We start from the raw sequence: 18,934 nt of genomic DNA, 5'->3' as shown, positions 1-18,934 counted from the left end.
GATCCATACATGTCACCCTTGTATCTCCGTGCCAACACCCTAAATGTTTGGGAGAAGAGTTTCGAGCCGTACCTTGACGAGTCGCAGTGGCCTCCATATTATGGTGAGGACTACGTGCCTTATCCGGATCTAAGAAAGGTAGGGAAGGGAAGGAGGAAGAAGAAGCGACTGAAAGGCGATATGGACAATATGAAAGGTTATGGCGATGACATGTATGGTGGCGGTGACTTCAACGAAGAACGTGCGCAGAACCTATGCAGCATTTGCAAGAAACCTGGTCATAACGCTAGATTTCATAGGAGGGGTAGACAAGAGGTTGTTTATTAATCTTTGTGCTTATCAAAATTCTTAGTAATCATGCATTTATGTTAATTGTCTTCAAATGTACTTGCTTTGTCTTATTACTAATGTTAATAATTGTACTAATGTTGTTTATTTCATTTTTGAAACAGGCGGGCTACGATGGCGGCGCGAGCACCTCATCCCCGCTTTAGCCTCATTGAGGCGGACTACGACAAGGACCACCGGGCCAAGGCCTTGTCGGAGCAGCAGAGGCCGTTGTGTGTGCTTCGTGGTCGCACGCACCACGTACACAGCTGGAACGAGCGATACGCGCCGTACATTCGTCGTGCAGGCTTTCTTGAGATCGTCCGGGTCTACAACAGTGGACTTCCCACTCTAGACCCTGCAGTTCTTACTGCTTTTGTTGACAGGTAAAATAGCATTTTACATTACTTTAATTTGTATGTCAAATATGTGACCTCAAATAATTGATATACACAACATTATAACGATGCAGGTGGAGACCAGAGACGCACACCTTCCACACACCTTGTGGAGAAATGACTATCACATTGCAGGATGTGAAGTTGATATTGTGTTTGAGTTTGGAGAAACCACGATCCTACAAAAAGAACACATTAGAACACACATATACGAACTGAAATTTTAAGATTGAATCAAAACTTACTTCACGCCGCAGAGGACAAACAAACTCTAGTTCATTCTGTGGATTTATCACGGCTTGTTCTCCGCAATGACACTTCGGAGGATCCTCGAGCCGAAGTGCAGAGGCGACGGCCTTCTCTTCCTCCGTCATAGGAGGAGGGTTAGGGGGGGGCGGAACCCAGCGAGTAAACAACTCACGTTTGCAATGATCAACGCCGGGGTAGAAAAGCAGAATTCTTGGGTCAAACTTGTCCGGCCCGTCGATCCATTGGAAGAAAAAGCACCGGAAGTAGGGCTGCAAAAGAGTTTCGATTGTCTCATGGGGAATAAAAACATAAAAAACCAATAAGAATAATAAAGGGCACAGTGACTTACGCTATAACTATAACAAGTATAGAAGCAACGTGCCGCAGTATCCGGATGTCTCGACTGGCTCACGTGTGCCGGATGTCCACAATCACAGTTAGGAATAGGTTCCTCTGGAGGCACGGGGGCATCCTTGCAAGACACATCGGGGTACAACTCTCTAGGACGACCCTTTTTTCGCCAAATCGACTCACGATACGAGTCCTCCATCTAAATTCGCGAAAATAATTCAACACAAATCACATAACTAAACAAAGTAACGTAACAAGAGACTTACTAAACATATTAAAAATAAACAATTGATGTTATTTAAACTATGAAAACGTAAAGGTGGTAAGAAATTTACCTTCTCCAAACGAGGGGTGGCCGGAAAAACAACCGTGGAGAACGACAAGGTGGGGAATACGCAGCGGAGAGGGACGCCGAGGCGGGGCAATGGGGGTGAAGGACGACGCGAAGGGGCACCGGAGAAGAGCGGAGCTCGGGTGTGAGAGAGGGAGAGAAAGAAAGACCCTCGGGCTGAGTGAGGGAGAGAAATGAGAAAAAGATGGCCGTTCGGCCGGCTAAGTAGGGCGCGGGCATACCCCGCCATGATCCACGGCGGGGTACCCCTACCCCGCCATGATCCACGGCGGGGTCCACGTCAGCCCACTTTCGCCACGAGTGCCATGCAAATGCCACGTGGCAGGGTGTACCCCGCCACCATGCATGGCGGGGTGCAGTGATTTTGCCCCGCCATGCGTGGTGGCGGGGCCAAACGGCCTAGATTTGAAATTTTTTTCAAAAACGTGTCAAAATTGAAATTTGTTTTAAAAATGGGCTAAAAATAAAAAAAAATTCGCCTCTCAAGTCTCAAGTCCGGACCGACCAAACTGCACACCCAAGAACCGATCGAGAAGAGCATTCTCTGCACTATAGACTGACAGAATCCCGGGAATATCTACCGAATCGTCAGTAGCATAGCTATCTCTATCTCCCTAATGAATTGAGCCATGTGTTCCTGATGTCGATTGCGCTGCAGATTTGCAGACGACACGGGAAGGATTCAGGGTCGCACTAGTAATATCTAGTGCAAAGACCAAAATGGCAGGATTGCTGGAAAATGGGGACCAAGGGTTTGACCTGATTTATGAGGTTATGGTATGGAGGAGTCACATGCAATGCAGAGTCTATCTTTCATCTTCCAACACACACCGTGACACCGGTCCGGAGGGACATTTGATTTCTTTCAGAGGTTGCTTTCACTGCTACCAATCCACTAATTCTTGGTGTGCTTCTTCTTCGCTGCACATGATGGTGTGCCCCAACAGCAGCACTGGCCACCAACAGGCATAGTAGCCTCAGGGAATGGATGGTGAATTGAGGGGGATCGACCGGCGCATGGTCCCTCGCTCATGAAGATGAACGAACGCCCAAGGCCAAGGCCGGACGGGACGGAGTAGGACCAGGACCATGGCTGGCTGGGCCTGGGCTCACACATCCCACGAAAAAGAGGTCTGCTCTGTCCTGTCCCTCCCCGGTCCAAATCCCAAGCGCCGATGTGTCCAATCTCGAGCCAGCCTATCGACCTTGCCATTCACCAGACACTGTTGTCTTGTCACTGTTACCTGGCAACACAACACACGAATTTGAATGCTCCTGATGTCCAATCCTCAATCCAATCTTTATACGGAGTAAAAAGATTGAGATTTTGGAAGGAAAGGAACCATGAGAGAGTAGTACTGTACAACCGAAGGAGCGAGTGTTTGGATTCACGCCACTCTGCCTTACCACAGGCTTTGTTTCGTACACAATCTTTGGAAGCCACAACACTTATTCATTTGGGCCTTGTTTACTTCCATCCTAAAACCCAAAATTTTTTTCAAGATTTCTCGTCCCATCGAATCTTTAGACGCATGCATGGAGTATTAAATATAGACGAAAATAAAAACTAATTGCACAGTTTGGTCGGAATTTACGAGACGGATCTTTTGAGCTTAGTTAGTCTATGGTTGGACAATAATTACCACAAACAAACGAAAGTGTTATAATGTCGTAAAAATTTTCACGCTCAGGAACTAAACACGGCCCTTTTTCAGCTATAGAGTGTGGCGCTGGATTTTGCCCCACACTTGCGGCGCCGCCACAGCTCGTCGCAGTTGGATGTGGCCTAGAACCGAACGGCCCATTTGGTCTTCTCAAAACACGAAGGCTTGAGCTCATGTTTTAAGGGCTTGTTTGTTTGGCCGAGCGTCAACAACTTCTAAGCTGAATCCAAGATGAGCTATACGTAATAATTTTTTAATTGAGAAATGATTCTATGCTGATTATGTAAACTGATAACCTGAAATGGACTAGGAGCTACAAGTTGAAAAAAGTCGTTTCTTCTGGTTTACTTCACGCAAAGAGTCATTGTATTCATAGAGTTTATCTTATCATAGGAACACATTTTCAATCAGAAAATCACTTATCTGAGAGAATCAACTTTCATACAGAATTTGGAGTAGGAGCTCTTCCAAACAGGCCTAAGTATCCTACAAGGTTAAGGTATATAAATGTGCATTCCATAGGAGTTGTGCCAAAAATGCATTTCTTTGTTCCAGATCTTAGAATCTCGCTGGGCTTTCTTAGCAACGGCACCCACCCCGTGACAGACAGACAACCTTGGTAGTGAGAGAACCGAGAGCGATCTGGATCTGGCGTTCCATCAGCACCAGCAAATTCTGGGCCATGCATGCCCCCATGCAACAGCACCACCCATGGCTCACTCAACAAACAGTAAAACCAAAGGCAAGCAACCTTTTGAATTCATTGCCACATCAATTAGCACTTAGCAGCAGGAGTAGCTTTCAGGGAAGCAGAGAATATATATAGCAAGTTGCACTGGTGCTCCAGAGATTAGATTGGATCAGATGGACAAAGGAGGACCTTGCCAAGTCACCGGCGCACGTGTCGTGTGTGCGTGTCTGAATTCTCAAAGAGCAGACGCAACCATTGGCAGATGGATCTATCTTATCATTAGCGCTCTGAGAACACATATGTTGCTTGACATCAAAGAAACTGCATAATGATTTGGTACTGCTGCTTCTTTCCAGAGCAGAGCACGGGCGAAATTGGGTACACCTAGGCCTTGTTTAGTTCACCCTAAAAATCAAAAAGTTTTCAAGATTCCCCGTCACATCGAATCTTGCGGCACATGCATGAACCATTAAATATAGACGAAAGCAAAAACTAGTTACACAGTTCAGCTGGAAATCGCGAGATGAATCTTTTGATCTTAGTTGGTCCATAATTGGATAATATTTGTCACAAACAAACGAAAGTGCTACAGTATCGAAATCCGAAATCTTTTCGGAACTAAACAAGGCCCTAGCTGTAGTACAAGTCATGTGTTCAGTCATTTCCACCCATTACTACGATGTGCTCACTCGTGCCGACGTGCCGTGCTGTGCATGGTCCCGTCCTGCTGGAGGACATCCTTCGAAGAGCTTGACAGACAGACAGACAATGGAAGGATGGCGTTTGCCCAGTACAAAATGATAGATCCAAGATGAAATGAGCACAAAACAGCCCAAGGAATCTCTCATCTCTATGGAAAACAGTCAATTATAGGCCCTGCCATCAGCATCAGCAGCCAAAACCGGAGTCACGGAGATCACAAGCAGAATCATGTACTACTATACATACAGATCTAGAAAATCTTCACAAAGAATGGAAGCTGACAAGTGCTGCTGTCCTGGTCGCCCTTAGCGTCCATCCGTCTTGTTTCGTGGTACCATTACATCACAAGTAGCATGCCACGAACCCTACCAGTGTTGGGACGGTACGTCGGTACCGGTACCTCAACATTTGGTAGCTTGTGTTCATCGAACCAGACAGGCTGTAAAACCAACTCTACTGTTTCATAGTCCTAGCAGATAACGCACAATCTGAGGCCAAATGATACGAGACATCATCATTACTAGTATGGGTCGGTAAATGATTTCATGATACAAACATTGACCCCTGACACCTCTCTAAAACCAACTCCCCCTCCTGATCAAGCCCCACCTTTCAAAAGTCTTGTGCACAATAAAAACCATCTACTAACTCTGCTAATACTGAGCAAAGCAGCTTCAGATGTACGACAGCAACGAAAACACGGAACAAGTACTAATAACAAGAGGTTCCTTCACATGGACATAAGCTTCAGGCCATTGTCAGGCTTTCCCATTCCAGCAGCAAGTTCAGCATCAAGTTGCGTGTGTGGGGCTGGCCCAGACATTACCTTGACCCTACAATCATCCAAAGCTTGTGATTAGACAAAGCACACGCCAAGCAGACCAAATTATGCCACTCACGTGTACCAGAACCTGTCCTACATCAGATTTTTTCACATGTTCTGCCGACGGGAAAGATCATACTGGTAATCTAGTATATCTGCTTTCAACCTTCAGTTACTATCACAGGACCAACTGCTTTAGCTATGGTGTCATATCAAACTACAGAATAAGGTCCCTCCGAGTTTTATCAACTGGTTATACTCTAGATAACAGGTCAACTGCAGAGAGCTGTACTACAGTATTCTAACCATCTGAATTCATTGGTCCTAGCAATATAAACCAAGCGGTTCTTTTTTCTTCAATTGAGAATGACCATGCAACAAGCATAGTAAGTGCAGGTCATCACATGTTTGCCAATCAAACTGGTAGCATAAATAAATGTGTTCAGGGAAGTTTTTCTTCAACATTATCTCTGAATGATGAGTACCGCGATGTTACTTAGACAGAGCGAACAGAATGAAAATCACCTTTTCTTGTGGCGCTTTGAGCGGTAGTGGTCATCCTTCACACTTTCACTAGCAAAGTAGCGACTGCAGCCAAAGCCAATACCAGATATATATGATTATCAGTAGAAGAACAGATTATAGCTAGCACATTTACAAGATAAGTACAGTTCATCGCAAGAATAGTAACGCCAGCAATCACACCTTAAACTGTAACCACATTTTTACCAATTCCTCTAAATCAATTCAAGGTACCTACTATCAGTTAAATTCCAGGAAGCATCAAACCACCTAAGGCCTTGTTTGGATGTAGTCGGATTCGCATCAATCCACATGAGTTGGGGTGGATTGGAGTGGAACTTGAACTAAATTCCACCCCAATCCACTCCAACACATGTGGATTGAGGTGAATCCGACAACATCCAAACAAAGCCTAAACATCACCCAAAGTTCACCATCTTACTCTGAACCAGACAACTCAACTGAAACACACAGTTTATTAATATCAACACAAAAATTGGCAGTGGCTTATAAATTCTGCACGTACATACAACTAATTCATCAACTGAACCAACCCTAGCTCACTGAAATCGCCCTACTGTTTGCTGATAAGACAATACAATAGTGTTCAGGACAGCTAGTATGACCTTCTATCTTCTATACCACTAAAAAGAATGAAACACAACCCATCTACCACAGGCGCAGTGAAGCCCCTGTGACTGCGATCAGCATCCCATTAAAAAAACCATCACCCATCCACACCCCTCCCCCATCTGACTGCCAAACGCACCGCCATCTGCACCTCCACCCCCACCTAATTCTAGGTGACTACTATTAGGGTCCAAGCGCCACCCACGCCGGAGCTACAAGGACAACACCGTCCAGTGCCCAAGCAATTAGGTGGCCAGCCCTCACTGGTTACCCACCCAGAGCCAGATCTCCCAGGAGGCAATGACCAAGCGATGGCGACTACACACAGGCACGGCCGCACCTCCATGAGAGCCGGCCGTCCTGGACAAGGTGAGCCACGACATCAGCGGCGAAGGAGCAGGATGTCCAAGGTACGCTGCGGCAGGCCTGATGTGTTCCGAGTGTGGGGACATGACCTGCTTTGGCTGAGTGGTGGTCGAGGAGGGGTTTACCTATAAGTGGATGGGCATGAGATAAATATCATATTGCAAGTCCAAAAATAAAGCAAGTTGGTGTTATCATGCTTCAAACTGAAGCAAGTTGGTGGTCAATGAGGGGTTTATCATCCTTGAAACAAATGGGAATAAATGATGGACAAATTGATAAGAATCTTGATTTCTCGTTGCTCTATTTTTTGTGGGAACAAATACAGTAGTTGCTTCCACTATTGTGGTCTTTATTAGATTTACATAACTAAAGGAAGGCGAAACAGTATGTAAAGTTCAGAAATATGGGGAGAGAAAAGAGGAGTGAAAGAGAGACTTCAAGGAGGGTTTAGCAGATTTATGAGGATTGAGGAGGTTTACCCCCAATAGAGAATTAGATATTGTGAAGCATATCAAAGAAAGAAATCACAGTCCATCATCAATACAAATACCAAATGGTCAGCTCTTGCAGACATCCCATCAACAAGAAGCTCTACAGATTCAGCTATGCCTGCTTTATAGTCGGTGCAGCAGGAATAGTTCTCAGTTTCTACATATCCGTGTAGATGTTTACATCACAGTTTCGTATCACAGGAAAATCACAAATATAAGTTACCCGTCCATTCTTTAATGAAGTAAACCAAATTGATTATCCTAGAGTGGGTGCATGAAAATTCCCTATACAATTGCACCCGTTGTTGCTGCCTAATTCCAGTGCTGAATCCCATTGCATATTTTCTTTTGTGTCAAGGAAGGGAAAAAATAATTGTTGGCACACGAGGACGATGAAATAGCAAGAGACTAGAATATTGGAACTGCGTGCTTTCTTTAAGATCATGTGTGTACTATATTTTAAGTTCATTTTACATGATAGTGTAATAAGTTTTACATCATGCATACATTACATGGAAATTCATATTAGTTTGCAATCATAAACATGGTTAGTCATTCGTTAGAGTCCATCTAGTCTAGATCAGTTGTTTTTGTACAACGAATTATAGCACATGCTCCACCAATGCTCAATTAGGAACCACAATAAACACAAGCATCGCTTGAATTTGTTAATTAAGAAATACATATACATAGCATGGATTTTTTTGCCCGTAGTAACGTACGGGCACAGACCCAGTAGAGGATAAGAAATAACGGACTGGTGGAAGGGAGGGACGGGAAGGAGAGGAGAGGGGGATCATACTCGCAATGGAGGCAGTAGAACTGTCCCATGCCTGGGAGGTCCTCGTCGACGGGGAGCTCCTTGCCTTCAGCGTCCTTGCCCTGGTCGGCCAGCTTGACGAGCTCGTCGTAGACGGCATCGTCGGCCTTGAGGAGGAACTTACCGCGGCGCGCCGTCTTGTGCGAGAGGCGGCGCTTCTTCACCTTGCGGTGCGGGCACTTGCCTCCCATCTCGACGAAGAGCAGCGACGGCGGCGGCGGCTAGGGTTTTCGTTTGGTAGCCGAACTGCGTAGTGGGGAAGAGATGGACAGAGGTTGCAATGCAAGGAGTCAAGGAGAAGAGGGAGGACGACGCGCGGGCCAAGCAAGGAAAGCCCAGCAGCAAAAGAAGCCCATTGGGCCATATGTGACTGCTCGAGCCTAGCAGCAAAAGAAGCCCAATCGTTCATTTTGGATGATGTACTAGCAGCCTGTTATTGTTGCAATTCATCATTTGCTCAATTTTTTTTGCAGTAAAATCTCAGGTACATCACAGGCAAAGAAAGATTTCGTGTCCTTCTGGTTTCCCCTTATATATTTTCAACATATAAAACGAGCTCTAGGGTAGGATAGGAGGGAGGTAAAGCCAGATTGAAGGCTGCTAGGTCTTTCTGACAAACAAAATGTCATTCCATCATGTGTAAGGAACACTAGAGAAACTGAGAAAGCAAGAACACCTGAGCATGTAAAAAACGCTCATGATCAGTAAGTACATTCACATCTGTCTTCACCATTACAAATGCGACCAACGCAGTCGTGAGTCCATCCGACCATCACATTACAACACTGCTCAACCGTGCAAAGGATCCATCCAATCCAACCAACAAGAACATTCTGCTATGAACTTATATACCACAGAAGTTAACAGGTTCTTATTCTTCTTATATACATAACGTACCAGGTCAGGTTCTTACATGATCACAGCTGACAATACAACACCACTAGAGCTGCAACACAAGGACAATGTGATGGATGACTGGTGCTTCCTTGGTAGTAGTAGTAGTAGTAGTAGTAGTAGTAGTAGTAAGTAGGTTCATATACAACCCCCTAGATAAAATGAACATGTGTCAGCGACCATCTACGTCGATTGTTATAATTCAGTGTTCAGAAGACACAAAAACAGTCCTAATTACGTAAATGAAAACAAATGCTGATACAACAGGTGTTCAAGGAAAAACCAATAGCACAAGTGGATCAAGCAAGCACAAACTAGTCCACGCATGATGACTGATGAGACCTGGTCACAAGTCACTGCGTTTGTAGCGTACAGTATTGCAGGTGTTTATCCATCATAAACAAGTATTCTGGAGGCAAATTAAAGCACCATACCTATAACAAACTATGGCTTGGGGGATGGATACACAGATAGCTTGCTCCTGGGCTTACTAAAAAAAAACGATACACAGATAGCTTGTTCCTGGGCTTATTAAAAAAAACGAACAGTTCATATCGAGCAAATCATAAATCCAGCTATGAAGGTGGATCAGGACGATACTGCAGTCACACGGTCAGGTAAGGTGCTGTTTGGTTCAACCATTTAGGGCTGTAATCAGTTTACATTGGTATCTTGGTTGTATTAGGCTGCAATCGATCGCAGCAGCATCTGTCACATGCTAGTGCAAAATCATTAACGCTCCCCTCCGGCCGTGATCCAATGCCACGCCAAATAAAAGCTGCTAATCGTGGCATCATAACTGATACCAGGAGCAGCTAGTAGCTGAACCAAACAGCACCTAAGTTGCTACTTTGCTAGAGTGGCCTGCATAAATATCTGCACAACGTAGTAATATAGAAATACTACTAGTTGCTTCCTCTAGTAGCTAATTACTACGAGTAGATTACTCCGCTAGCAATTGCGAGTACATACAATTTGGTACGGAGCAGTAATTACTATAACTAACAATTGGGCAGGTTCCCAATTTGACCATACATACAATTCCACTAGTGCAAACTGCAAAGCTTCAGGTGCTGGCAATGGACTGAGCAAGTACTCAGTACAGTACCAAATTGTGCGGCTAGGTGAAGCTAGATTGCGAATAGAAGACGAGGTTCCGCTTCCGCGTGCTATATAGTACTGTGCACCGGATCGTGAATCCTTATCCTAGATCCAATTCCTAGGTGGTACCTGGTGGAAGGGGGCCGGGCGAGCAAAGCAACGGCGGCGCCGGCAGCGGCAGTCAGTCGAGGTCTTGGTCGTCGAAGTCGTCGGGGAAGGCGTTGAAGAAGTCGGCGTCGGGGGCGGACGGGGGGCGGCGGTCGTCGGCGTCGACCTCCATCATGCTGCTGATGGCGATGCCGACGCCCATGCCCACGGAGGAGGAAGGCGCTGCGTCCTCAGAGTCCATCTCCCCCGCGGAGTCGTCACCCCAGTCCACCGCCGGCGAGGTGGAGTTGTTCATCTCGATCCCTTGTGGGAATTGGGGTGGAACCTACTAGAAGGTGGAAGTTCCTCTAGACAGTCTACAGTAGTGTGTGTGCAGGGCAGAGAACAAAAGAAAGTAAGAAACCCACTGTCTGCTTTGCTCAGGAAGATGGGCCCATTAGCAATAGCTTGGCCCAGACCAGCCCAGTGACATGTAATGCTCACAGCAACGTCGGCTGGGCCGCTTGGCTCGGCCTAGAGGCCCAGAAGGGAAACATGATGTTTTTTTTTCTTAAAAAAACAAATAAATGCGAGGGGGCACGATGATGTACTACATGCTCTACATACATTACAGGGTTATAAACTATTTCCTAAAAGGTCAGTGCATGTACATACCCCTTGTACTTGTTAAAGAAAAATACATCTCGTTTGAGCCTGCTGTATAATAAAATACTCTATTTATCCATAAAAGAATGCGACTAAGGGATCTGTGCTAGTAAAATTTACACAAATTTGACCAAATTTATAGTAAATATTATTAGCATTTACGTCCCCAGTAAATTTATTATGAAAAACATATTCTATAACTAATCTAATGATACTTATTTTATACAAAAGTTAGCACCTTTTTTGTATAAATTCAGTCAAAATTCAAACTGCTTGAGTTATCGAAAAGTAAGAATTAAATTTTTTTTAGTGGACGAAGTAAGATAAAGTTGATTGCTTTGTCTGCCCCATTTTGAGAAAATTATAAAGGAGTTTTTTTCCTTAAAACGCATACTCCCTCATCCTAGATTATTATAATTTTCTTTTTTATTATTCTAAATCAAATTTTTCTAAGTTTGATTAAAATTTAAGAAAAAAAAATATGAACACCTAAAAGTTTAGACAAAGCTTCATAGTATTATTTCATGAACAATTTAATGAAACTAGGATGATGCTCTAGATGTTTTTGCGCATTTGTATATAATTTGGTCATAGCTAAAGAAGTTAGACTTAATACAATGCATGCTAAAGTTAATGTAATTTAGAGCAGAGGGAGCACGTGAGAGGGAGAAAGATTCACAATAAAGCTTTTTTTTAATGTAAAGTTATAGCTAACGTTAATTTTGAGGTGTTTTTTTGTTATCAACTAGATGGTCAATGTGTCTTATGTTTCAGCTGAGCTCAACTCCTCTATAGGGAATGTTCCACAAAGTTAGGATCCTTAGGATGCATCTTTTCCGACTAATTCTTTATAATTTATACAGTAGTCCATCTTGGATGACTATGCATGGACACGGTGCCCATGGTGCATTGTGAGGGCCAAAAAAAAAAATCCCCGGATGAGGGTGATGCATCCATGCATCTTAATAAGAAGATTCACTAGAGACATCCCCAATGATTACAAATAGCTAGTTTAGAAAGAATTCCATTGAATATCAAAAAGAAGTTTAAATAGCTAATTAATGACTTTCAAATAGCTAGTCTTATACGATCTCCTAGAAACATCTCTTTCACATCTCACATAACATAACTCTCCACTATATGTTTTTTTTACTATTTATTTGCCTCATTGCAAATTGTCATTGCGAAAATACGGACACCCTAAACAACACCATTATGAACCAAGCATCCTTTGAATAATAATGCGTATAAAATTACATACAGATGTCTATGCAGCTATCCATCCTACAAATCTTAGGAGGATATTAGTTCGATTAATGATCAATTACACATGCCATCTGGGCTTGCTGTTTCTGCTCAACGCCTCCCTCTTTTTTCTGCTCCGGCTAGGAGCATCCGTCCCTTTCCTTGCCGCCATCACAAGAGGAGTTGACTGACGCCGCGTCCTGCTGCTCCCACGGCCGCCTCCTCCTTCGCCATCAATAATGTCCTCCCAGCTACTGCTGCTTTGCTCTTCAACCTGGCACATCCCTTCTTCATCCTGTGCCTCGTCACCAGCAGCTCGCACATTGCCGTCGCCTCCGCCCTGCTCGTCAAGCTCGGAGTGATGGTCTGAAACAATCTTCGTCCTCTCTTCGCCATCATCGCCAATTCCTGAGTACCCGGGCTTCTGATTCCCTGTCGACAAAGCAGGAGGATGAGGCGTTCCTGCGCCGTCGTCTTCGTCGTCCTCGTCCTCCATGCTTATGAACTCGTCGCTGGACTTGTTGGTAGTCCCTGTCTCATCCTCATCCTCGGGTGCTGCTTCTTCGTCACTGCCGCTCCTCCTTGGCATCTCATCGGATTCCTCCCCAGCGTCGTCCGCCGCTGCTACGTCTCCACCTCCCATTGCTAGCAGCACCTGCACGGCGTGTTTTGCAGCATCGGCAGCCCACCGGCCGCCGCCGGCGCCCTCGTCGCAGGTGACATCATCCAGTTCGCCACCCGCCACCTTCTCTTGTGCTTTGGCAAGCAAGTCCATCGCGCTGCTCCTGATGCTCTCGGAGGAGAAACCACCTAGCTCCGCGAATTCCAGCAGGAAATGAACATCGAGCTGGACCTGGGCGGCGCCATGGACGGCCCACGAGACCAGGTTGCTGGAGAGCCAGGAGATGATGGCCTCCATCAGCTCCCGCAGGAGCTTCTTCATGGTCCCGTCCTCGCCGCTCAAGATGGCGCCGTACACCTCGTTCAGACGCCTCACCCGAAGGAACACCACCTGGAAAGCCATGGAAGGCATCGTCGTCGTGCCCTGCTCCTGCTCCTGCGGCGGCGGCGGCGTTCCGCTTCCGAAGCGGTGGACCTGCGCTAACGACGACATGGTGTCTCGTATGAACTGCTGGCAGAAGCAGCTCCACACCTGCCCGGCCGCTTCCTTGATCAGCGAGATGAGGCTGTCCACTACTTCCCTCTGTGCTGACGCCGGAAAACCCGACGGCGTCGATGGCGGTGGTGGTGCTGTCCTGAAGACGCCGGACGCCATGGTCCGAAACAGGGACACCAACGTCGTGCAGTTGATTAGCACGGCGAGCTGCCACGTGTACCGCTCGTCGCCGCCGCCGCCGCCATTCGCTTCGTCTTGGAGTTGTAGGAAATCTTTAAGTTGGAGAGCAGCTGCTGCTTCCTTTCTGGGGACGAGCACCACGATGGAGTGCATGTACTCCCTGAACAGCTCTGCCACAAGCTGCAGGCCGACTGAATCGTTCGTCCCAATCCCAAGTCTGTGCAACGGCCACGCTACGTCTTCCACAACCTCCTGTCCATGCCAAATCATCAATTATACATACATATTGTTTGTGAACAACAATACATACATATATATACATATATATAAATATGTAAATACCTGTATAAGGGTGACAAATTTCCTTCCGTTGGTTGTGAGCAGGCAGTACTCAGGCTGCGGTGCTCCAGCAGCAGCACCCTGCACGACTCCTGATGGCATGAGGAACCTGCCGAGCACCCAGGCGTCAGAAGCCACCAGCAGCCGGACCACGTCCTTGAGGTGCCTGCCATACATGGCGACGGCGTCTCGGACGCAGGGCACGACGAGGGCAACCACGTCTTGCTCGGAGGCGACGACGTCGACGGCCCGCAGCAGAGGGGAGTAGGAGACCGCGCACTCGGCAGCCTCCAGCGCCAGAGCCAAGCTGTGGGCGGCAGTAGCCGGCGACGACATGGACGTCACGTACTCGGAGAAGGCGGCGCTCAGGTCCTCCATCTCCTCCCTCGCCCACCGGACCAGCCGAGGTGTGTAGGGAGACGGGTGCCCGTGCAGCGCCACGAAGCTCCTCGACGTCCGCACGATGGAGGCGAAGACCACGCGCGCCAGGTCCTTGATGTAGTTGCCGCCACCGCCGCCGCCGGCGATGCTCTGTTGGTGGCCTCGCGACGCGCGCAGCTCCTCCACGCCGCGGACGACGCTCGCGCGGTGCACCTGGAAGAGCAGGTGGTTCGCCTGCTCCGGGTCGCCGAGCCTGCAGAGGCCCGAGAGCGCCTTGAGGAGTTCGGGCCGCGGCGTCCGCGGGTTCTCCGCCAGGGAGGCCAAGCGGGCGGCGACCCTCGCCTTCGTGGCGGACAGAGCGCGCACGCTCGACGCGAACGCGATCGCTCCGTCGTCGTCGTCGGCCTGCTGCTGCATCGTCTGCAGCGCTTGGCCTCGGAGCTCCAGGAGCTGGATGGCCTCGTCCATCCGGTGCTCGGACAGAAGCTCGTCCAGTTCCAGGTCCTCGTCGCGTTCGCCTTGATGGTCTGGGAGGAAGATTCCGTCCATGTCGGCGGCCTCCTCCTCCTCCTCCTTGGAACCGCCGGAGCTAGGTAGTACCATCGATGCTGACGACGGTGAGTACAGGCAGTTGATGCTGAGATGCTGGACGAGCCGCCTGTGTGCCATGACCTGACGCTTCAGGTGGTGCACGTCCTTCTCCAGATCACCAGCTTCTTGGAACATCCTGGGCCGCCGTCGATCAAGATACATATATATGACAACGAATTAATTAGTACTAGATCATGCCGGCGTGGTGTTCTTGGAACGAAGGAGGGTTAATGGAATGGAAGCCTACGTACGTATTTATGTTACCTAATGAAGGAGAGGTAGCTGAGATAAACATTGGCGCTGAAGTCTTCCTCCGAGGCCTTCTTGATTTCGAGGAGCTCAGAGCACAGGTGCTGTATGCCCTGGAGCAGTAACGGAAACATACAATACAATCAGAAACCCTTGGTGAATTCTGAAGTCTGAACTGTCAACGAGCTGAGCTAGCTCTGAATCGATTCAAGGATCGGAGTGGTAGCATGCAAGCAGTCAGCAACCAATAGCACAGGACTAACCTTTGCAGTCATGGAGTGGAGTCCCAGGTGCAGGCGGCGGCGGCCGTCCTCCACCTCCTCCCTTTCTTCTTCTTCCTCTTCCTCGTCATCGTCGGCGTCCTCCTCCTCCTCCGGATCCGTGGCGGTGTCATCGGTGTCAGGTGCTGTAGTCCCGCTGCCGTCGTCGTCGTCATGGATGTAATCGTCGTAGCCCTTGGCGGCTCCGATACCGCGGCGGTGCCTCAGAGACGCCATGATAGACAGATGCCGTAGCTTTGGTGGACACCGCTGCACAGCGAGGCCGCCCGCGCAGTGCGTTCAGCATATATACTCCATCCACCTCTCCAAGTCCTATATATGAGCTGCTAGTACGTCGATGAGATCGATGGATCATATATATATATATATATATATATATATATATATATATATATATATACACACACACACATGTTGATGACAGCTTTGCGTTCGTTGGCCTGGTTGATCTCGTCCACGCGCGATCGAGCATCCCTATGAAAGACGACGACTATGACAGAGACTGCCGCCGCCGGCAGCCGGCCATTTTTTTGGGGGGGTATACCTCGCCATGCTTCAGCCATCATTGTATTGTATACGTATAATATCTCAGCAGTGCCTGGCCGATAGCTATGGAAGGATGAAAACGGTCGGAAACGGTTAAAAATAGAATTGCAATATAGAAAACGAACACGGTCGGTACGAAATATTTCTATATTTTAGCAATTAAAGAGTACAAAAAATGATTAAAAATGGTTGTGAAACCAACAGAAACTGACAAATTTTTATGTCTGACAAAATTCAAAAACAGTATTATAATATAAAAAACGATATCATAATATAGAAAACGAAAGCGGTCGATACTGTTCCGTTTTCATCCTCAGGTACGTTGGCGTGGGACGGCTATCGAGAGAGACAGAGTCGCACAAATAAACAGTGACGACTAATTCATGGACAAACACTACGGGACGCATCATCGTGGTCTCTTCTCTTGGTTTGGTATACTCCAGTTCCAACTTCCAACTTGAAAGCTGCACTGGCTTGGTAAGCGTGAGCTTGACCCCTTGGCCCTTGCATCGGTAGGAGTTTATTAAGAGCTACTCCCTCCGTTTCCAAATACTGTTATTTCTAACAGATTTCAGACAGATTAGTGTGGCAAATAAAAAACCATTCTACCCTTAATTAATTTGGGTTCCACCATTTAATCATGCACGTTAAATCATGGTTCTCTGTTCCAACGAGCTGCATTTAATGTCAACTGAATAGACTCAAACAATTATCATGCGTCAAAATACTACTCCCTAGAAGAAATTAAATGAGTTGGTGGACCATGCAAGTTTCGAGGAGAATTAAATGGGCTGGTGGACTGAGTATGTTAGTAGAAATAGCAGTATTTGTGGACAAAATTTTCTTTTAGAAATAGCAGTATTTAAGGACGGAGGGAGTACTAGGATCGATGCATGGGCAAGTCGTCATCATAATAATGTCATAATAATGTTACAACCCACTTAGTCTTGTTCTTCGTTAAGGTATGTTCGGTTCGCGAAAATTTTTAGTTTTTGCTACTGTAGTACTTTCGTTGTATGTGACAATTATTATTTAATTATAGAGTAACTAGACTCAAAAAATTTGTCTCTCAAATTACAAATAAATTGTGCAATTAATTTTTATTTTCGTCTATATTTAATGTTTCATATATATGTACATAGATTTAATGTTACGAAGAATCTTGAAATTTTTTGGAAACTAAACAAGGCCTCAGAGACAGCTGCCGGAGTACTTCTGGAGCTGAACCGAGACCACATGTGTGTGTTTTGTTGACGATGATGAGTTGAGTTCGCATTGCCGGTTGCCCAGGCGGCAGGTCGCCAGCTCTGTTCGGTTCTGACTTGTCAAATACTACTCCTGAAGTCACATGGTCCGACGAGGCGACGACGACATGCAGGATGCAGCACGCCCGTTCGCATCTCGAAACTAGCTATGGCTTGAAGCTTTTAGCCTGCCGGTCGGGTCTTATTACTTGTTTAGTTCGTGAATTTTTTTAATATTGTAACACATATAATCATAGATTAGCTTGCAAAAAATATAATTATAGATTAATTAAATTTAAAAGATTCGTTTCACAAAATACATACAAACTATATAATTAGTTATTATTTAATCTATATTTAATGTTTTATGAATGTGTTTAAATATTCGATGTGATGAGTTAAAAAAATTTTGGTGGAAACTAAATGAGGCACAATACTCCGTATATGAGCCTGTTTGATTATCTTAAAACCGTACTTTTTTGTTTTTTCAACCATAATTTTTTAGACCAGCGAACAGAGCTCGCAAACAAATGCGCTGCAACGTACAGGGATTTTTACCCTTGGCAGTATGCATGGTGCCCATGCAGTCATGCTTTCCAAACCAGTTCGCCTCGTTCAGTTTTTAAATTTTTTTGATTTTGAGTAACGTAACACTTTTATTTTTATTTGATAAATATTGTCTAATCATAGACTAACTTAGCTTAAAAGATTCATCTCGTGATTTACAAGTAAATTATACAATTAATTTTTGTTTTAATCTTTAATGCTCCATACAAATGTTATAAGATTCGATGTGACAGAGAATCTTGAAATTTTTTTAGTTTTTTGAGTGAACTAGGCCTTGTTTACTTCCACCCAAAAACCCAAAATTTTTCAAAATTCCCCATCACATCGAATATTTAGACGCATGCATGGAGTATTAAATATAGATAAAAATAAAAACTAATTACATAGTTTGATCGAAATTTACGAGACGAATCTTTTGAGCCTAGTTAGTCTATGGTTGGGCAATAATTACCACAAACAAACGAAAGTACTACAATGTCACGAAATTTTTTCACCCACGAACTAAACACGGGCCTTGTTTAGTTCAGCCTGAAAACCAAAAAGTTTTCAAGATTCCCCGTCACATCGAATCTTATGGCACATGCATGAAACATTAAATATAGACGAAAACAAAAACTAGTTACACAGTTTAGCTGGAAATCACGAGACGAATCTTTTGATCCTAGTTAGTCCATGATTGGATAATATCTGTCACAAACAAACGAAAGTGCTACAGTACCGAAATCTTTTCACTTTTCGGAACTAAACAAGGCCACGGCCTAAACAAGGCCCTTCACCCTCAGCTCTCCGACTCAAGTCTCCGTTGATGCATCCTTGGAACTTGGAAGATCATCATCTTCTAGTTGTAGGTAGAGGACGTGGCAACTAGACTTGGTTCGTACTATACTGTAGTCCACACGAGGCTAGCTATCATGTGTCTTTTTTTCTTGGCTGAGGCAGAGTGCGCTTTTAGCTGCCAAAAGGCAATATATTCACAGTTTGCCGGAACGGTGAGCAGCTCCATTGCTTATCACGAAGCTCTTGTCCATCAGCTGTCCTAGTCTTTAGTAATCCGAGGCCA

The 18,934-nt window shown here is 45.8% G+C and overlaps 3 protein-coding genes across 3 annotated transcripts; 1 reads left to right on the top strand and 2 right to left on the bottom strand.

Moving 5' to 3' along the window:
- LOC110437032 (protein MAINTENANCE OF MERISTEMS-like) lies at positions 140-945 on the top strand. Its single transcript, XM_021465067.1, has 2 exons — positions 140-713; positions 800-945. The coding sequence occupies exons 1-2, from the start codon at positions 463-465 to the stop codon at positions 942-944; spliced, it is 396 nt and encodes a 131-aa protein (XP_021320742.1). The 5' UTR covers positions 140-462; the 3' UTR covers position 945.
- LOC110437031 lies at positions 894-2,046 on the bottom strand. The gene is made up of 3 exons (XM_021465066.1): positions 1,661-2,046; positions 1,324-1,524; positions 894-1,243 (listed from the first exon to the last, which is right to left on the bottom strand). Exons 1-3 carry the CDS (start codon positions 1,904-1,906, stop codon positions 905-907), a joined length of 786 nt encoding a protein of 261 aa, XP_021320741.1. The 5' UTR covers positions 1,907-2,046; the 3' UTR covers positions 894-904.
- On the bottom strand, positions 5,224-8,673 carry LOC8054827 (zinc finger protein 593 homolog). The gene is made up of 3 exons (XM_002444508.2): positions 8,369-8,673; positions 6,083-6,145; positions 5,224-5,567 (listed from the first exon to the last, which is right to left on the bottom strand). Exons 1-3 carry the CDS (start codon positions 8,575-8,577, stop codon positions 5,465-5,467), a joined length of 375 nt encoding a protein of 124 aa, XP_002444553.1. The 5' UTR covers positions 8,578-8,673; the 3' UTR covers positions 5,224-5,464.

This window comes from Sorghum bicolor, chromosome 7 (genome assembly GCF_000003195.3).
Source record: "Sorghum bicolor cultivar BTx623 chromosome 7, Sorghum_bicolor_NCBIv3, whole genome shotgun sequence".
In the NCBI taxonomy this organism is placed as follows: Eukaryota; Viridiplantae; Streptophyta; class Magnoliopsida; order Poales; family Poaceae; genus Sorghum; species Sorghum bicolor.
This window is presented reverse-complemented; position numbering and strand designations above follow the sequence as displayed.

What these genes read in the sequence shown, in the direction of transcription:
- LOC110437032 (XM_021465067.1), top strand. Translation starts at nt 463, where the DNA reads ATGGCGGCGCGAGCACCTCATCCCCGCTTTAGCCTCATTGAGGCGGAC. An exon ending in CTTACTGCTTTTGTTGACAG is followed by an intron (nt 714 to 799) that starts GTAAAATAGCAT and finishes ATAACGATGCAG; the next exon opens with GTGGAGACCAGAGACGCACA.
- LOC8054827 (XM_002444508.2), bottom strand. Translation starts at nt 8,577, where the DNA reads ATGGGAGGCAAGTGCCCGCACCGCAAGGTGAAGAAGCGCCGCCTCTCG. An exon ending in TTCTACTGCCTCCATTGCGA is followed by an intron (nt 6,146 to 8,368) that starts GTATGATCCCCC and finishes CTTTGGCTGCAG; the next exon opens with TCGCTACTTTGCTAGTGAAA. An exon ending in TCAAAGCGCCACAAGAAAAG is followed by an intron (nt 5,568 to 6,082) that starts GTGATTTTCATT and finishes GGATGATTGTAG; the next exon opens with GGTCAAGGTAATGTCTGGGC.
- LOC110437031 (XM_021465066.1), bottom strand. Translation starts at nt 1,906, where the DNA reads ATGGCGGGGTATGCCCGCGCCCTACTTAGCCGGCCGAACGGCCATCTT. An exon ending in CCACCCCTCGTTTGGAGAAG is followed by an intron (nt 1,525 to 1,660) that starts GTAAATTTCTTA and finishes TCGCGAATTTAG; the next exon opens with ATGGAGGACTCGTATCGTGA. An exon ending in ATACTTGTTATAGTTATAGC is followed by an intron (nt 1,244 to 1,323) that starts GTAAGTCACTGT and finishes ACTCTTTTGCAG; the next exon opens with CCCTACTTCCGGTGCTTTTT.